The following is a 20,569-nucleotide window of genomic DNA, read 5'->3' on the forward strand; positions in this document are numbered from 1 at the left end:
CAAACTACCAACACTAAACACTAAATACGCGACGATGAGAACCAGTTTTCATTGCTGTTGTTGCTTTTTGTTGCTTTTTCTTGTTTGTGAATAGAACGAGAAGAGCTTTTCACATTATAACATTCTACAACCGATGATTGTTGTGCATGTGTACACGTATGTGTGTGTGTGTGTGTGTGTGTGTGTGTGAACGTTAACATCCCGAACGAAGCAGCCGTTGAAAACTCTACGCAGGAATACACAGGGCAGAAAATTGCAGTCTAGTTTCGTCGCGATTGCAGTGTGGATCGATAATAGAACCAAATTGGCAGTGGTGGTGGATGTGAAAATGTGAAAATTATGAAAAAATCATTTGGTAGAAAATCCTTCATATCCAGCAATAGCAAATGCATACTATTGTTAGTTTTACAATGTTAATTTATAAAGGATGCAAGATTTAAAGTGTTTGAAACGTGAAAAATGGAAAAAGCACTGCTGCGTATACTAAATATAATTTTTTTTTTCTATGGGTATCACAGCAGTAGTGAGCAGCGAAGGACATGAAAAGTGGCACTTATAATAGGCGTTTGTGTGTGTATTTTGCATGGCTGTGAAGGAATTTCATAGCATAAAATCAATGGAAATTTTCTTAAATCAAGTGTAAATGTGATTTAAGGAAAAATTAAGAGTTTTTTAGCTTATAGTTGAAATGAATATGCACAGTATATGTTGCATGGGAATGCTTAAAAGTGTAGCGAAAAAATGGGTTCTTCAACTTTTTCACAAAATTTAGTATGTACATGCACATAGATTGAGGGCCCTAAAAAAGATTGCGAACGAAATGTGGCATTGAGCGGTAAGGGTAGGTAGTTGAGCTTTCTACGCATCTCTGCGACCCTCAAAGCCCTTGCCAATGGATTGCTCGTCGTTTAACCTAAAAACAACAAACAGTAGTGGCACTTGAGTGGTCATAGCCGTGGCCACTGTGTTTGCGGCGGCAGCAGCTTTGTACATACATATGTATATATGTTTGTACAATATATACTTATATATACATATATATGAAGTATGTAGAACAAATCCAGTGAAATTAGTTTGAAAAAAAAGGAGCTAAAGGTTTACCTGTGCCTACTGATAAACTTGATAAATGAATGAAAGCGATAAAGTGTGCTTTAACTTAAGTAACGGTAATACGGTAATATATAAAATTTTTTAATAATTTTTATTACAGAAAATAACACAGATATTCTGTAAAATGATTTTGGCTAAGTGTAACAAATTAACTACTTATGTGTGTGGACAAATTCTATGTGAGACGAGCATATTAATAGCATAAATCAAATGCAAAGCCAGAGAAAAAACCAAAACAATCAAATAGCCAAACAACCTAAAAAATAAAAATATAATAACAAACCAATCAACTACGTAACACCGACCAACCGTCCGCTTCTATTTCGAAAATTACTTAAAAAGTGTAAAAAAAACGTAGCATACTTATTAGCGCTGTCCGCTTCACTTCACCATCGCGTTCATATAAACAACTAATAAAACAAGGATATCATTAAAAAAACCAAACGCTATATAGCCAGAGAGAGAAAGAGAGAGCGACTTTCGCGCTGTGTATACAAAAAGCGGTGAGAAAAGCTTTTAAAAGCTTTCCTAAAAAACAGAAAAAAATTAAATGAATAGAAATAAGCACACTCGTAGGCGGAAGTGGAGTCAAGTGGGGGAATTCGTGAACAAATAGAGAGTGGATAGAAGAGCGTAAATACAATTCAATGAAACTTACACGCGATTTAAATACACGTAAGAAACATTTATAGTGAGTGCTACACACACACACGCAGCTTCACTTCAACGTCAGCAGCACATGTGTTTTTACAAACATACGTAGAGGTACTCAAGTTGTTATGTATGTATGTACGTCTCCGAGAGATTGTCATCAAATGCAAAGTGACTTCAAGGATAAACGACAGCGATACGCAAGATTCCACAAACGAAGTGTAAAAATTCAACAAACTTGAAATTATAACTGGTGAAAACGAATGTATGCATGCATGTACGCCAAACACACATACATATGTACATATGTATCTAGAAGCGTAAAAGTATTATAATCGTATCAAGGACGTCAGGAATGCAAGCTCAAAGCATAAATAATGCATAAGCGCACAATGCGCTTAATATAAGTAGAACATAAACAACAACAACGTGAGCATAGAGTGTATCCCTAAACAAAAAAGCATTGTGTGCTTTTTGGCGTAGAAGCAGATATTTCCGCGCTGTGCTCACATACTTGCAGGCGCAAATTTTCGTCGAACATATCAAAAAGGAAAACTTCTTTAAACACCTAAAGATATAAAACTGAAAAAAGCAAAAGCAACACTAGCGCCAAAAAATATGCAAAACTAGTGCTAAGCTACGACACTACCAGGCAGAATGTCGCTCGGCGAGCAAAATGAGCTGCTGAGCAAATGCAATGCATATGCAATGCGTGCCGCTAGTTACCTCTCTAACGGCGCTGCAACATGCAGTAGCAGCAGCAACAGCAGCAGCAACAGCAACAGCAACAGTAGCTGTAGTAGCAGCAATTGCTGCAGTAATCGGAACGATCCCCATAGCTGCTGCAGCAACATTGGCCAACAGTCAACAACTATCGAACAAAAACTGCCACTTCGGCAAATGGTTCGCCAGCGCAATGATCGCAACAACAACAACACCAGCAACAGCAACAGCAACAATAACAATACACCAGTCAGCAAAAAATTTAAATTCAACACAAATGGTGGTATCAGCAATCGGCTTGAAGGTTGTCGCACAACTAACCTTGCCTCTGTACCGCTATATTCCCCCCGTTGTGGACGACTGAAACCACGTCGAAAGTCCCCGCTGCAGATGCTGCTGCAGCTCCTGACCATAAATGTACCCGCCTCGGTGTATGCTTTCACCGGATTAGTGCTGTTATGTTCAGCGCTTTTGTCGCCATGCAACGCCTTTCAACTGGATGGCTCACAAAATTCGTTCGCCCAATTTCGCAAATGGTATACGGGACTCAATGGTTCATTAGAGCTGGAGTTTAAGACTGAACAGCCCAATGGTTTGGTGCTTTACACCGATGATGGTGGCACTTATGATTTCTTTGAGCTCAAATTGGTCGAAGGTGCATTGCGTTTGCGTTATAATTTGGGTGGTGGTGCGCATATCATAACTGTGGGACGAGAGTTGCATGATGGGCATTGGCATAAAGTGCAGGTGAGTTTTTGTACTTTGTTGTTTTTTTTTGCTCTTACATATGTCTGTTGTGGAAGATTCTTGCGTTGCGCATACTATTGTTTGCACATACATATATATATAAACATTTGTGTGTGTGTGTGTGTGTGTGTACTTATATATATATATAATATTAGTGTGCTATTTTTGAGTTTTCGTTCATCACGCTTATAGGTTCTTCGCAATGACGAACAAACATCGCTTATTGTGGATGGCGTGTCGCAGAGCAGTACAACCAAGGGCAAGGAATTTCAATTTGGAAAATTTGCCACCAATTCTGATGTCTACGTGGGCGGCATGCCAAATTGGTTGGTGATCTACCGTGAAATAGAAAATACTTTGTCTTTTCACCAAACCAATTCATTGGGGATATAAAAATGTACTCTGAAAATATGGAAGATATAGAATTCAGGCTGGTCAGTAGATGAGGATTATTAGAATTATTTTTGATTTTTTTTTTTAGGTAAAAAAATAATAAATTTGCAATGAATACGGATGCTCCTCATAAAATTTTTTTCGCATAGGTGCTTAACGTCTATTTAGATTCATTCTTAAAGGCGAGTGCACATGCACGCTATGAGTGCCCTCCATTTTCAAGCCAATTATGTTGAGTATACTAAAATATGTATTCATAGAGCACGAAAAATTGAGAGAACGTTTTTAGCTAACTTACGTTTAATCGGATAATTTTTTTCTACATTTTCCAACACCGGAAGATTGGCTCAAAAATGAAAAAGGAGTCGACTCGGGTTTGTACTCCAAGGACTTTTAAATAAGGCAATCATACCGCCTGCCTGATAACTGCAGTGTCTTTCAGGCGAAGATATTTGCCATAGATAAGGCGGCTTGTCTTATACAGGGAACGTCGGGACGACTGTGATGTCTCAAGATCCTTGTGACCGAGATTCAATAAGCTCCCTCTGCAGAATTTGTCGCAATGTGGATGAAGAGGAATCGATTTACCACTTCTTATCGAGCTAGCGTTTCCTGGTACTATTTTTGAATATATAAGTAGAAATTTGAAAGTTAGGGAGTCTCGAGCCCTTAAATTTCCCAGTTACAAAATGTGCGGTAACAACCAGCATAAGGGTATTAAATTGGGAACAAAAGAATAGCGGCTCAAAGTTCTTTATGTCAATTGTAAATTATTCACATTGTTAAAATAATAATCAGTTAAATTTTAAATTTTAAAGTTATTTATACATAAGCTTTTAGTGGAAAAATAGGCTTTATATATTTTGATTCAAGTGCAGAATCAGTCAACGTCAGGGCTGATTGTAGGATTTTGCCTCTAGACCAGCCTGCAACTGCAAATGTTATTCTAAAGCAAATATCTCTACATACATACATACATATACTCATGGATTGTTTGGTGAATATGAGAAAATTATGATGCGCACATATACATATATGTACATACACTAATATGTACAAAGTTACACCCCACTTCATTAAAATAGGCATATTTTTTCTTCATGAAAAAGCGCCCGTATATCTGGATTGAAGGACATCGGAGAACCCTCGTTTTTATCAAAGTATTTGAAAATCTGAAGTAGAAAAACACCTCGTATGGTTTGTTTTTTATGCGGCTGGTTGTTAACCAAAATATGAAAAATCTGCTTGTAATTTCGATTCGCATGCAATTGTGCGACTAATCTCTAAAGAGAGTATTCCGAGATTAGTATCAATCGGATACAATTGAGTATTAATTAATCGCAACTAAAGGGAGGCAGTTATTCCATATAAATGCATCAAAGGTCGCATGTTCCTTTGCGATTGCTTTCGCAGTCATTCCGGATTAGTCGCAATTTTTTATACCTATAGGTACAGTAGGTGTGAAGTTAAGAGAATTAAATGAAATTGTCGTTAACGATTACTTAAGTATTTGGTAGATAACAGATGAAATTTAAACTGCGGAAATTAAGTAACGGTATAACATTTTGCGTCTCCAACGCCATCTTTTCAACACCAGACACATATTTTTTGGGTAATTTTACTAATTTACATACCGGTTTGTAGCACAGGAGCTGCAAACAGGAGATAACGAAGTGACCACCCTAGGGATGCGCGATACCGATACGATATTCAAGTTATCAATATTGTTGTTCATCACAGCGGTTAATTTATATCGCAACACCTGATGCGATACGATATCGGAAACTTTTCTCTATGTTATCTAGGCTTCTGAATTGAGAATAAAATTGAGTACATAGATGGAAAATGTGTTCGTTCTCGCAAAACAGCTTTTGGCATAGTAACCATGAAGAACAAAAAAATCATAAAAATATCAAAATTTCTTAAATCAGTTTGCAATTCTCAAGAAATAGGAGGGGTAAATCAAAGTTGCTGAACTCTGGGTACTATTTTTTCAAACTGATTAAAGTGCATCTTATCCAAAGTAACTTCGTTATTGGAATTTATGCTTATTTGCCTTTTTATTACATATATGTATACGTTGTGCGCAAAAAATATATATCTTTATTAACCATTTCGGTTTCGATATTTCCGATATTCAATATAACGATATTATTTTGGTAGATATAATGGTATCGGATATTGCGAATTTAGAACATCGCGATACCGATATACCTAATCTACATTGGCGATACGCATCCGTATCCGCACATTTTGCTGATCGGTGATTTCTTCTAGCGTCGATAAAAGTGGCACGGAACAAGATGTTTGTGAATTGCTTTAAATGCCTCCATGGCAGTCTTCTTACCATGCTTTGACCGTACTATATTTGAACTAAGGATATAGTTCACAATACTAATAGTGTTAAATAGATTAAAGTAAATAGAATACTTTTGTTGGTCCAGTCTAATTATAATTAAAAAAAAAATATACATATTTACGACTACCTAAAGCCCTTGAATATGTTTTCGTAAATCAAAAAATAAGCAGATTTTTTGTTTAGTTTTATAAAAGGCCACATTCAAAACGAACTATAAAAAGATATTTACTTCCTCCTCATTAAAATTAAATACAACCGAAACTCCTCCGATGCCTACAAGTGAAGATATTTATATGTGCATCCAAATGTATGCTTGGTTTTTTGAATGAAAAAATTTACCTATACAAGTGAAGCGGTGTGTGGGTATTTATATGTAAGTGAAAGCATTTAAATTAATGGACTTCGCACTTGTACCGCATAATTTCTAATGTTTATGCATGTATTTGTGCATATCAACACATTTTTTGGTGTGTAGGTACAGCACAAAGTTGGCATTATTAGCTTTGCCAAGCGTCATCTTTGAGCCGAGGTTCCGGGGTGCCATACGCAATTTGGTATACGCCGACCAGCCAGGTGGGGCGACACGCCGTCAAGAAATGAAACAACCACGTGATATAAAGGTAAATTTTAAACAAATGTAATTGCAAAATAATGCAAGGAAAAATTATGCGCCTTGCATTTATGAAACTTTAGCTTAAGCGAAAAAAATATGTAGAGTTTTAAAAGTATAGCCAAAAGTAAGACCCAACAGTTGCTTAAAGAATATACTTCACTGCTTAATATCATATTATTGAAAAGATTGCGTCCTTTTATCCTGTTCGAGGTGTCGAGGGAACACTGTGGGTCATTGGCTCATTGCAATCGAACTGAAAAAATGTACTTGTACATATCGCTAGCTTAGAGTGAAGCGTGGCTAAGTCCATTTTTAAATATTTTCCAGAAGACGTAAAAACTTCTTATATGTAGTAATACCACATTTTGCGTATTTAAAACAAAGTAAAACTCTATACCAATCCGAAGGATTCGATCTTTAATAAAAGATTTCCCAGCTAGTGATATACATACATAATGTATTTATGTGCCATCTACATTTTCCTTCTTTGGCAAGAAGGAAAATGTTTTTAAAGTTACTCATACGCTACTAGTATTACTAGTAGTTGCAGCCAGGAGATCTTTATTTATGTGCTCAGAAAGCTGATTAATTCTATGACATTTTATTCACGTCTTTTAATTTATTCGTTATTTACAAGTTTACGTGGTGCATAATTTTTATGAAGGTTTTGAGAAATTGGCCCTTACAAGGTTAAATTGGTTAAAGCCACAGTATACAGTAAACCAACCATTGACAATACTCGGAAGCAATTTTGTCAAGGCCTTCCCTTGATAAGGTATTACAAAACAGATCAACAAAGCACATCTAAAAATCACTACGAATAGATCCCAGTGCTCCTTCCGGAGAAGTGAGTAGGCAACGTGTTAAGCAAATAAACCGACATGAAAGTGAGTATGTTTGAACGATTGTTAAAAATCACCCACCTGACAATTTTTGTTGCCGGAAAGAAATAACAAAACATCCCGCCCTCGGAACAAATTAATTGCCGGTAATATAGCCATCGTATCGATTTCCTATTACCAGTCGCTCTAAAACGTCTGCCGAAGGTAACTCGCCTGGGCGAGTCGTCTTCTTATTACCTGAGTGAGTCGTTTTCTTGACGCTTCAGGCGATATTTGGAATAATTTTATTCTTTTTAAAACTTCATTTATTTTTTATATACAAAATTGGAACTTAGAAACGGAATTAATACATTCTTTCGCACTTTATATTTTTTCAATCCTGAACTTGGTAAAAATTAGACGATTTTGGATAATACTGTTGACGCGAAATTTATAAGTTTGGGAATTTTTGATAACGTATTTATTTCAAAGTTGACATGAAAGAAATGATGTTGCCGATTTATCACCACAGCAACAAAGCGGTGAGTCGCCAATTTCTTGCCATTGACGATTGTTGCCTATTTCTCATGTTTTGCATGGTGGGTAGATTGAAATAAAAATTTGAAACACACATTTACATTTTGAGGCTGTATCTGAGTGCGCAGAAATGTTTGAGATTATCAGGAAAGCCCGGGTTCGAATCTCGTTAGATCCAACATACAATTTTTCATTTTTGTTACAAATAAGTAACACATAAAAAATACGCCCTTCTGTTAGCTGTTCTCCCGAAAGCGAAAACGCAACACTTTGCAATTGGGCCCATTTCACATAAAAAAAATAATTAAGGAAACCGTGCAGATCGTAAGGCCCTCTACATTCCAGAGAAGGTCTTCTGTAATTGCTTTTTTACTCCTTCTTTCTTCTACTGAGTATGCTTTAAGAAAAAAATAATAATAATAAAAAACATCGTCGCTGAAATAAAAAAAAGTCGTAACTAATCAAAAATTCAAAATTCAGTTTTTGATTTATATGATGGATTTCATCGAATTACAAGTCCCACATCATTTTATGACAAGAATAAAATATTTTAAGTAACGACTTTTTCCATTTCCATGCATCACAAATAAAAATGTAAATACCAGGCACTTTTGAAAGTAATGATTAATAAAAAAAAATTAGACAAAAATACACACAAAAAAATTCTCTAAACTTGTTTATTCTACTCCATACAGAAATGGCGAATTTTTTACCACTTTTTCGCAATTAACTTGAAGTTTTGAGGGTGAACAAGTCAAACGGACCTCCGATTCGAATTCACCGGGTCGAAATACATGTCGATAGGTGGATCTAGTTACAAGCACACACCACTAAAAATATGTACGTATGAGCAGCAAAGCATTTAAAGCGGAGTCTTCTAATCTTGACCTGAACTTGTTACACACAAAAGCTGCTGATCTTACGGGCTCAACACTTTTAGGCTCAACTGTCAAAAGGCAGTCATAAGCCATGCAGCATGTCGGATAAACTATAACTTTTTCGATTTGAGTAGATTGATTTAAGAAGTTGTGTAACTTTTTCTTAAAGCTCTCTGTTACGTTTACATAAGCGACGCTATGAGTAGGTCTTCTTCTTATTTGGCGCTGTAACCGCCTAAGCGATTTTGGCCGAGTCCAAAACAGCACGCCAGTCATTTCTCTTCTGTGCTAACTGACGCCAATTGAAAATGCCAAGTGAAGCCAAGTCCTTCTCCACCTGGTCTTTCCAACGCAGAGGAGGCCTTCCTCTTCCTCTGTTACCAGCATCTATGAGTAGGTACATTCATTTAAATCTTCTTCAAAGAAGGCTCAGGCTGCAATTTAAAAGTACAGTTTTAAGCTTTTTGTTAATTGCAGTCAAGATGGCATTTTACAAAAATCATACTTCAAAATTCATAAACAAGTTCTTACCACCAATTCGATATTTCAAATTTTTCTGGATTCCGGGAGTAATACAAGCAAATTCCGGTATTTTGGGGACCTCAATAACACCGGGATATCGGAATCCCGGAATCCTGGGATCCGCGGTTTGGCATCCCTAATATGTACAAACATTTTATACAGGTGACAAAAGGGCTCGTTTATCTGCATAAACCGCCTTTATTTGCATTAACTCCAGCATTATCCTCATTCAAATGTGTACGGTCGGCTGCACAAATGCATGAAAATTTCGTGCATTTGTTCGAACGTCGAGATATAATTAATTCTATATACATATTTCATAAAAGCTATGGAGCTCCCGACCATAAGAGTTGTAGAGAGTTCTACCTTCAATCTAAGTAATACTTGTTTTACCCCCTAATCGATGGGACTATTTTTCAATGTCAGCCCACGCTTATTTACTTAAAGTGTGCTCGGAACCCGGTATGACTTATGTAGGAAATCCATCCGGTCACAATCGTTATTTTATTTTATGAGACTTGACAATATTTTCCACTATAAGAAAGTATTAAAATTGGATTTCATTTGGGTTAACGAAAACGACAGCTGTAAAATAATATTAACCAACACATTCCAACAAATTGCCAATTAAGCATATTTACATTTCTTGTTTTGTCTGTTTGGATTACTGTATACGGTGGATAAAAGTACTTATACTTAAGTACTTACTTTACAACATTCTTTATAATCGAATTGATTTCAGAAACCATGTATATTTCTCACTTTTTTAAAAGATACTAAAATTTCTCGGAAATTTAAAGCGTTTTCTTTTCTACAAAAAACGTTGCCTTTTCATTGCCCTCTCCTTAGAGTTTGTTCGTAGAGGGCGCTGAAAAGCCAATATTTTTCGGTAGAAAAGAAAACGGCGTTAATTGCATCGGAAATTCCTATTTTTTTCTAAGATATAAATGGTTTGAGTTTGGATTATTTACCGGAATTTGCCACATTCTTTGAGACATCGAAACTAAAAATATAAATATATCTTAAAAAATTTTTTCGACCATATACTGATATACATACATTCATGGACAAAAGAATAAGTGCAGAATCATTATGATATTGTTTGCTTATGTTTATTGATTAATTTTTAATAATTTTAATTTAAAATATAGTGCGATCTATAACATATAGTAAAGCTTACATAAAGTACATAAAAATTAATGAAATTGCCAAAAATTTTTAAATCTTTTTATTCGGACTTTTTTGTCGAAGATGTTGAGCATGTGTTTCCACATACAAACAAATTTTGTTATGCTCATTTTCTAAAAATTCTGAATAAAAATATTATTAATAAGCAAAATTTCCAAACAATATCATATTGAATTTTGCAAAGATTCTTTTTTCCATGGGTGTATTTCCTTATTGTGCAAAAAATTATAGAAAAGGTTTTAGCTAGGTGTACGATTTGTAAATGATCCGTATGAATTTAAAACGAACCATTTAATTGAAATTTTCTTGCTTCCTTCCTAGTGTGGTGACGGTCCGTGTGACAATGGTGAAATGCCAAAGGAGAAAGTGATCAGGGTAGGCAACTAATAGCCCATTTCTATTTCTACTGAGGCTTAACTGCAGTTTTACCGGTTAAACTTTTTTTTGTTACTCAAGCAAGCTCATAGAAGAAATCCTTGGGCGCCACGTCCTCCTCTTCCGTCGAGGCGTTGGCGAAAATGAGCGAAATATTTAAGAATGTCGCTTTCATACGGATTGTGGCTAGACTCTCCTCCACCGGGGTGAACGAAAGTACTCGGTGTAGGAGTCTCTGTCCCACCATATGTATGTATATCCAGTACCGAATTTGCGCTGTAGTATACATCGCAATTACCTACGGGTTCCTTGCTTTGCCCAGTCCATCGCATTGCCTAGATGGCCGTGATGTCAACTTTTCTCTTCGCGAGGACATCAAACAGCCGGGCAGTGGCACCTTTCCCATTAAGCTTTCGGACATTGCAGATGCACGCACTCAAATCTTCGTCCTTTAAACGTTTGCCTTGGTCGTCATTAAAAGAAGAGGGTCCAATCCGAAGCTTGTTGTTAGTTTTATTTGAGAAGGTTTCTTGCCTTCTCAACTTTAGTTCGCTTCTAAACGCTTGTGTGGCTGCTACCCAGAGGATACACGTGGATATATGTAAATATCCGGAGGTCGTGAGCTGCTTGAACCGTACCCAAAATAATCTTTTCGGGCCAGCCAAAATCTTTCTCCAGTTACATGGACTTCCGCGCAATGAACCATCCATATGTTCTACATAATTTTGAGTTTTAAAGTCTAAATTTCATATCAAGGACGAAGTATTTATAGATACATATGTATATGCTCATCATTAGAAAATAAAATCTGCTATAAGAAAACTCCGAAACGCGATACTTGAAGATGATTTCCTCGAATATCGGGCTCTTTACTGCAGTTAAGACTTCAGTGGAACTAGCCTATAAGAAAAAATTAAGTGTAATACACGTTAGAAGTTTTATATAAGATACTTAATATCTACTATTTGCTATACACTTCCCACACGAATTCAGGGTGTACGCGGCGGCAATACCACAGATGCTTGCGAACGAAGCGATCCTTGCCAACACGGTGGTATTTGTATCTCAACAGATTCAGGACCAATATGTGAGTGCCGAAATCTCGAATATGATGGACAATATTGTGAAAAAGGTAAGCCGAATATTTAATTTACATATCGACACCTGAGTTGAAGATCGACCTATTTTGGCAGCCAGTTCGAAAACGCCCTATCGAAGAAAACTTTTCAACAACGCCCTATTTCAGAATTTGGTTGAAGAACACCCCATCTCAGAATTCAAAGGTTCAAAATGGCTATATCTCAGCACATTTTCAATACATTTTCATTTGAGATAGGGAGTTTTTGAACCGAATTCTGGGAGTAGGGTGTTCTTGAGAAGTTTTCTGAGACAGGGCGTTTACGAACTGGCTACCGAGTAAGGTCGATCTTCCACTCAGCCCTCGATATAAAGTGTGTGCATTTGTAAATGCACCTTTCTTCATTTCGTTACAGAGAAAGCACCATCAGAAGCAACATTTCGCGGTCAACAGTTCCTGTCTTATGATCTTGGCCAAACTAGTGCTGAGCCAATTGTGAGCGCTCAGGATGCTATTACGCTATACTTTCGTACTCGCCAACCCAATGGCTTACTATTCTACACAGGTATGTGATTCGCCAGCTTAAAGTGGGTAGCGCTTTATTAAATTGAAATGTACATATGTATCTAAACAATGCATTTGTTGCTTAACTAACAGGGCACGGTACTGATTACTTGAATTTGGCGCTACGTGATGGCGGCGTTTCACTAACCATGGGTTTGGCTAACGGCAAGCAAGAAATGCATATTAAGCCATCTAAAGTACGCTTCGATGATCATCAGTGGCACAAAGTGACAGTGCATCGACGAATTCAGGAGATATCATCGATAACAAGCTTCTGCAGAGTAAGTGTAATTGCATAGTGAATGTTAACTAAGTTAATTGTTATGTATTATTCTTTTAATTTTTATTTCAATTTGCTTTATTTATTTTATTTTTGCAACATAGTTGGTGACCGTAGTCGACGATGTTTACACCGATCACTCGCACATAGCCGGCAAATTTACTATGCTTTCCTCATCTCGCGTTTACGTTGGTGGCGCAGTCAATCCGCGCGCCTTGCTCGGTGCTCGGGTGCACAATAATTTTGTCGGCTGTCTGCGTAAGGTTAGTTAGTGCGCGCAATTATGTTAAATTTTTATTTACAAAATAACACACGAAATCTCTAAACCTGAAAGGTTGAATTCTCTGCTGATACACTGCTATTGAATCTCATCGATTTGGCTAAGAGCGGCTCGAAATTAATCCAAGTTGCTGGAAATGTCGATTATCAATGTCCAATTGGCGATCCGCAGGATCCAGTTACATTTACGACGCGCGAGTCGCATTTGGTATGATATATATATTTTTGTATTATTTCATAAATATGCACTTGAACGCTCGAAAATGTACAGGTCTTACCGCCATGGGAGACTGGCAAGCAAAGTTCCATCTCATATAAATTTCGGACAAAGGAGCCTAATGGATTGATAATAATGGCTACGGGATCTAAACAGCCGCGCTCAAAAAATGTAAGTAATCATTTTTATAGTTAGGTATGTATGTAACTACCAGCCTTAAGTCAGTGTACTTTTGGATTGAAAATAATAAGTAATGTCCATTAATTATCTGAGAAATGGCTAACGACTAAGTTGGTAGTAATATGTATTTCATCAGACCCTCTTCTGTGCCGATTTTAAACATTGGTAAATACATACATATGTACATGTGTGGCATTTATTACAGACATTTTAAAATCATTATCCTTGAAATTATGGTGGCAGTTGCTGTTTCACGCCGCGCTGTTTTTGAACTGAAAATAGTTATTAATACTTTTTCCTTGTTAATTTCTACGGGCCTGCCACCCGAAATTCGCTGTTGAGAATTAATATTATTGATGTGTACTGATGTGCGGCCACTGTGGTGTAGTGGTAAGCAGTGCACGCCTTCACTCCGCAGCGCCTGGGTTCAAGCCCTGGTTAAAGCAACATCGCAAAAAAATGTAGAAAGAAGGTTTTTTCTTAACAGCGGTCACCCCTCGGCAGGCAATGGCAAACCTCCGAGTGTATTTCTGCCATGAAAAACATATTCTCATAAAAATACAATCGCCGTTCGGAGTCGGCGGAAAATTGTAGGTCCCTTCGCTTTGTGTGACAACATCAAGGCGCACACCACAAATCGGAGGAGAAGCTCGGCCAAACACTATCTATTATATTGTTATTAAATATCTAAGCTCTCGGTATGGGTAAGATTTGCGTTAAGCCAGCAAAAAATTTTAAACTGCTTCTTGTGTAGCCCAGTTGGAAATCTGTAATTGTTTCTTATTGGAAAAAAAAGTTCTTTCCTTTTATTTTCTGATGTTAGACGGACTCGGGCTCGATCCCAGACCCTGCGGAATGGTAAAAGGCACTTCTAACCACCACAGCGGCCACAACAGTATATTTCATGTTAGTTTTAGGAGTAATTTATGACTATTTCGGAGTAGCTCAAGACCAATTTGAGTCTACTCCAGCAATATTTCTGGACTAATTCGGGATCTTTTTGGAACTAACTCAGGCCTATTTCGGGAATAGTTCTGGGATATTTTAGGCCCAGTTTGTGATCATTTGGGAAGTAATGAGGAACTATTTAGCGACTGGTTCAAAACTATTTCGGGACCGTTTAGGGGTAGTTCACTACTATTTCAAGACCATTTCGGGACTATTTCAGAAAAATGTCTTGACTAGTTTGGGATTATTTAGGGACCGTTTCAAGATTTGTTCGAGATCCTTTCTGTACAAGTTCGCGACTTTTTCAGAACCACTACTTTAGGTAAATTTTGGGACAAGTTTGGAATCATTTCGGTGTTATTCGAATATTGATCCCGAAATATTCCTGCACTATTCCCGCAGTTGTTATGTAAAAGTCGTGTACTAGGCACGACATTAAATCTGATAAGTACTTGGTACTCACGCCTTTTTTTATTCCAAGAACTTGTCTTCCATTTCTTTAGTATGTTAATAAATTGAGCGTAACAGGCACTTAATGAGCTATACATCGCCAGTTCGGTGCCGATGTCGATCTCGCATTGCCCTGGCATCCAACATAGTTCTCCCCTGTTTCTCACTGCCAATAGTTTGAGAATGTCAAAACACCTCTTGATGAGCCTGAAAGTTATGGCCGCTTGAGTGCCTGGAAAACTCTAATCGAGCCTTTCAATCCCTTTGGATGGTTTAATCTGGTCGATATTAATAGTGACTCGGATTCTGGGACTTTTGTGAAAGCACATATCTGGGGCCCCGATGGAAAAGTTCTCATTGACCTGGTGACAGCTTGTTTGTAATGCATAAGCACTACCTTTCGCGTGTGTAATTTGGTAAGGAATTTTATCCGCGTCAGCTGGAAGTTAAACCACTTATAACTAAGTAGTTTGGGATTGTCTGTATATATGTAAAACCCAACTCTTCGTCTCTTTTTATTCAGCACTACGTGCGCTGGTTTTGTTTTGATATCAACAGCCAACAGACTATCTTATTTTCTAAGTTCTGCCAGAACCCTCTTCATTTATTCCTTCCATTGTGTTCGTGGACGCCTTTGCTTTTCTTGACCACTCATGGCTGTCCAGTGGAAAGAGTCGATTAGGCCAGTTCAATTATTGTTTATGAAATTACAAAGCTCACACATTTCATCGATTTGTTCTAGCCTGTCGCCCACGCGAAAACTTTTACAAATATTGTTCTCTAGAAAGCCCCCAAAGCCTTTTCAACTTTGTTTTGGCAAATTGACGATTTCGTATTCGCCGGCAGAATGCTTTGTTTTTCAATAGCCTACCGATGGAAGATCAAAACTAAATTGACTTAGAAATTGTGAGCATGGTAAATTCCGGTTACCCTTTAACTAAAGTTAGGGAATGAGTGTGGGCTTCAGGCTCTTTTCATGGGTATTTGGTTAGAGACTCTATAGTTATGGGAATCAGTCTATTATTGGATTTGAACTGCTTAACAAATACACAAAATTATGCTTGGACGATACTCTTACGCTTTCGAGTGGATTTTCAATGTCTGGTTATTAGGGAGCCTCACCAAAAGTAGGTTTGCGGTTTTGTTGATAAACTTTTTAAAATTTCTAGCAAACGAGATTTTCGGAGGTACTTTCAAATTGGTACAGCCCACGTAAATTTTAATATTTTTCAGAAATTCTGTAGGTGGAAGTAATGATTTAGAAGTAGTGATGACGGATATAATCTTTTCCACTTAACTGAAAAAATTGTAAATGTCCAAATACAGATTTCCTTCACCCAAAATCATTTTTTTTGTATATAGTAGACAAGTTATTCAAAAACAAAATTGGATGATTAACTTTGCGCCACCTTGTATAATATAATTCCAATGGAAAACAGTACCAATATTTTTTTTTGGATGAATGGATATACATACATATGTATATTTATACTGTATGTATGTATGTATGTATATATGTACGTATACATATAATTATTTAAAAAGTTGCTCATAAAATCTAAAAAACATCAAGTAGTGAGTTCCGCCTTTGTAGCGAATGTTTGCCAAATTAAGTACATTACTATATCGAGGTTGCATGTTTCAAACAATTAAATTCATTATTCACCTTTGGCACTTACTTCCTATTGCCGTCGTGCACAATAAAGTTTACTCGCTAATGCATTGTTTACTATTGTAATTAATAAATAATTAAATTTTACAGGCCGTACTATTTGCCATTGAGTTATTGAATGGACACATTTACATACACTTAGATCTGGGTTCGGGAGCGGCGAAAGTGCGTGCGTCCCGGCGACGCGTAGACGATGGCGATTGGCATGACTTGATTTTGCGGCGAAACGGACGCGATGCAAAGGTAAGCGTGGACGGAGTTTGGAATGAATTCCGCACACCGGGCGATGGTACGATATTGGAATTAGACGGCCATATGTATGTGGGTGGTACGGGTCCAGCGTATAATAATATCGCATGGCCACCGGCTATATGGACGGCAACATTGCGACAAGGATTTGTCGGTTGTTTGCGTGACTTGGTGTTAAGCGGCAAGGCGATCGATATTGCAGCATTCGCACGATTACAGGATTCAGGTATGTACACTTGCAACTATATAAATATGTATGTAAGTAAGTATATGTACTCATATGCCATATAAGTGGTGTATTGTGGTCAACGCGTTATTTATATGAGAGAGAGCACTTAAAAATTGCTTTGGGCATTGTTAGCAAATGGAACAAAATTATTTATGCAAATAGATTAAGGTTGCCATTTATTTTTTGTTTTTTTTTTTTAGTGTTGAGGCATAAAAATGCCAGTTTACTAGTGGAATTGCGTTTGGAAAGTGGGTTTATAATGCAGCGAAATTGCTCTCGATTTTTTATAATTGATGCATGAATTACAGTGCTCCAAAGTTATGCGGTAACATACATAAAAACATATTATGACGAATTGATAACCTGCTCCTTTTTTTGAAGTCGGTTAAAGAGCGAATATATGTGCCTGAAACCAAATTTTACTACTTAAAGTACTTTATTCTTACCTTAGTTTTTTATTCTTATTATTATTATTTTTTATTATTATGGTACACACTATAATTTCGCCACCAAGAAAAACATGCATTGTACCATATCATAAAATATACAGTAAATTTTTGGCGTAACTATAGGGATTTTAGCTATAATATTTCACCAGGTGTTGCGTTGTGGAGTGTAGAACAAATTTGCATCAAAAGGTTAAATTCGAAAAAAATGCCACATACGATTTTTTCGAGCAAAGGAGTCTATATGATAAACACGAGCCCAGTAATGACATTTTGGAAAGTCTATAAAGTGTTGATTTAATACACTTCTGAAGAAGGACGAAATACATGAGTGCAAAGAGCTTGAAAATTGAAATAATTGCGGCGATCTAGTGGCGCTACCAAGAATATATCAACCTAAATATTGAAGGAAACACCCGTTGAATAGTTTCAGCACCGAAACCTGTGGAGAAGATGAACCCAACCTTTGAGTTGACGTCGGATAAAAAACAAGAAATCTGCAAAAGGAAATGGCAGCTATTCAATTAAGACGGGAGCAGTTGACAAGTTGAATTCATCAACTTTTATGCAAATTATGGTAGAAATAATGCATGCACAATGACTGGATTTTAGGAGCGAAGTGCTCAATTCACAGGAAAAGGGACCTTGCTTTATGCGGCAACTACCGTGGGATCAGATTTTTAATCGTCACATAATAAAATTGTCTCGAGCGTGAACGAGAGGAGATAATTGACACACACCATAATCGACAGTACGAAAAGAAGTTGCCTATACGCCACGATGTCTGAATTTGGTATCCCCGCGAAACTGATAAGGCTGCTGTGGAAGATCGACCTATCTCAGCAGCCAGTTCGAAAACACCCTATCTCAAAAGACTTTTCAGGAACGCCCTATTTCGAAATTTGGTTGAAGAACGCCCTATTTCAGAACTCGTTTCAAAAACACCATATCTCAGCACATTTTCAATACATTTTGAAGTGAGATAGGGCGTTTTTGAACCGAATTCTGAGATAGGGCGTTCTTCAACCAAATTTCGATATTTCGTTTTTCAATAAAAATCTGAAATAGGGCGTTCTTGAAAAGTTTTTTGAGATAGGGCGTTTTCGAACTGGCTGCCGAGATAGGTCGATCTTCCACTCAGCAGTCGATATACTCGTAGTTGCGTATGTAACGTATACGTCCCGTAGCACCATACATAATCATCTAACACGTTTATTAGAACGCCTTAACTTAAAAGTCACATTAGTGGTATTCATCTAAGCCGATAACTTTATCAAGCAGATATTCTTATAAATTTAAGCACTTTGTTACATGAACGCCCCTCTCTCTGCTCTCCTTTCGCACACACTTGCAAAAATAGTCGTATTTGCTTTGGTTATCGAGCTCAGTATCAGTAATTTTATACAACTAGCACGAGGATCAAGAAATTTTAGAAATGACCTCACTAAATTGGAAAAAATTATATTTATACGAGATTTATTTGAAGCAAGTTAAAAGAAACAATGGCAGAATGTATGTTTGTTTATGAATTCATTTGTCACTGCTACCAAACTCTGCGGCTAAATTATCAGTGAATAAAACAAAACGGATCCCGATTATAGCCCTAGAGTTGCGAAAGAGTTGCATTGGCTTCAGTTTATCAAGTTTATTCAGTAAAATCGCTGAAGAAATTTATCAGAAATGTGTAAACCAGTTTCCTTACAAATTTTGACAGTTAATTTATAAGGTTTACACAATTATAGTTTTTACGGTTTATAATGCATTTATAGGTTTGATGAATACCCTTATTATTTAAAAGTAATTTAATATTGGCGTGGAAAATTTTTACACAGTATTCCTTATTCACATATATATACTTATATTACTTTCTTCATGTTTGTACATACTTATAGAACAATTTTAGAATGAATTTCGAGTTTGCCAATAAAAATTGTAAAAATGGAATTATAGTCCCTCAAGTCATAGTCTTCTTTTACTCAATGCAATTTTTTTTCATTTTCACTAGTTTTATTACACTAGATTCGTTCGTTTTGGCAAGAAGAACATTTTGACCGTTTAATTTTAATATTCTGAAGTATCGAAAAATTATTGAAATTAAAAAAAACTTAAAATTTCAAAAATTACTAAATTGCTGCGACAGATATTCTGCATGCTGGCATTTTTTTTTAATTTCGTGGTACACGACCTTCACAGAAACTTCACAGATATATTGTATTTGATGCCAACGTCCATTTTAAAACTTATGAAAGTTATGAAACCAACTCGGCTACGACGGTCATCTTGTGTAAAAAATTCTAAAATAAGGGCTATGAGCAACTTCTGCAAGCATATTAAAGAGGTTGTCAAGAAACCAAAAATATATAGTTTCAAAATAGATTAATATTAATATTAATAACTTCATTCGATAAACCTAATGTGAATATTAGTTAATATATACTTTAACCTAACTTTATAAATTTTATCACACACCTTTAGCGTCGGTGAAGCCATCATGTCACGTACAGGCCAACGTATGTACTGGCAATCCCTGCCTCAATGGAGGCACCTGCATAGAGGGCTGGAATAGACCAATTTGTGACTGCACTGCTACACTGTACGCTGGACCGACATGTGGACGCGAGTTGGCTACGCTTGCATTCAACGGCAGTCAGCACATGACCGTTTGGCTGGGTAACGGACAAGGCACCAAAACTCAAACTGAAGAGCTTATTATACGTTTCAAGACATCGCGCCCCACCGGTCTAATACTTTTGACAAGCGCCGAATCAAATTCACCAGATCGGCTGGAGATTGCATTGGTGGCCGGCCGTGTGCGTGCCAGTGTGCGTTTGAGTGATCGTGAAAAGGTAATTACATAAAACCCCCCCAAAAAAAAATTGCACAATTTTTATGCACAGTGTGGCTAAACACATCAAGTGGATCAAATAACATTTTCTCTCATTTGTGTGGCCTATAGAATTTGCTTGCTGGTCAGTCGGTTTTGAATGACAACAACTGGCACACAATACGGTTCTCGCGACGTGCCTCCAATCTACGGCTGCAAGTTGACGGGGTTCCCCC

At 36.9% G+C, this 20,569-nt stretch overlaps 1 protein-coding gene across 1 annotated transcript; it reads left to right on the forward strand.

The window, feature by feature from the left end:
• Positions 1–267: 267 nt before the first annotated feature.
• LOC118737710 (neurexin-3b) lies at positions 268–20,569 on the forward strand (the record flags this gene model as incomplete). The annotated part of the gene is given in 14 exon segments (XM_036468411.1): positions 268–355; positions 1,211–3,231; positions 3,424–3,557; positions 6,459–6,603; positions 10,864–10,917; positions 11,911–12,049; positions 12,411–12,560; positions 12,653–12,840; positions 12,944–13,102; positions 13,174–13,326; positions 13,390–13,506; positions 16,676–17,060; positions 19,985–20,355; positions 20,466–20,569. Coding segments are annotated over 13 exon segments (2,912 nt in total), but the record flags the coding sequence as incomplete, so codon positions are not given.

The sequence above is a fragment of the Rhagoletis pomonella genome, unplaced genomic scaffold (genome assembly GCF_013731165.1).
Source record: "Rhagoletis pomonella isolate Grant_MI unplaced genomic scaffold, Rhpom_1.0 Rhpom_scaffold_00004, whole genome shotgun sequence".
Lineage (NCBI taxonomy): Eukaryota > Metazoa > Arthropoda > Insecta > Diptera > Tephritidae > Rhagoletis > Rhagoletis pomonella.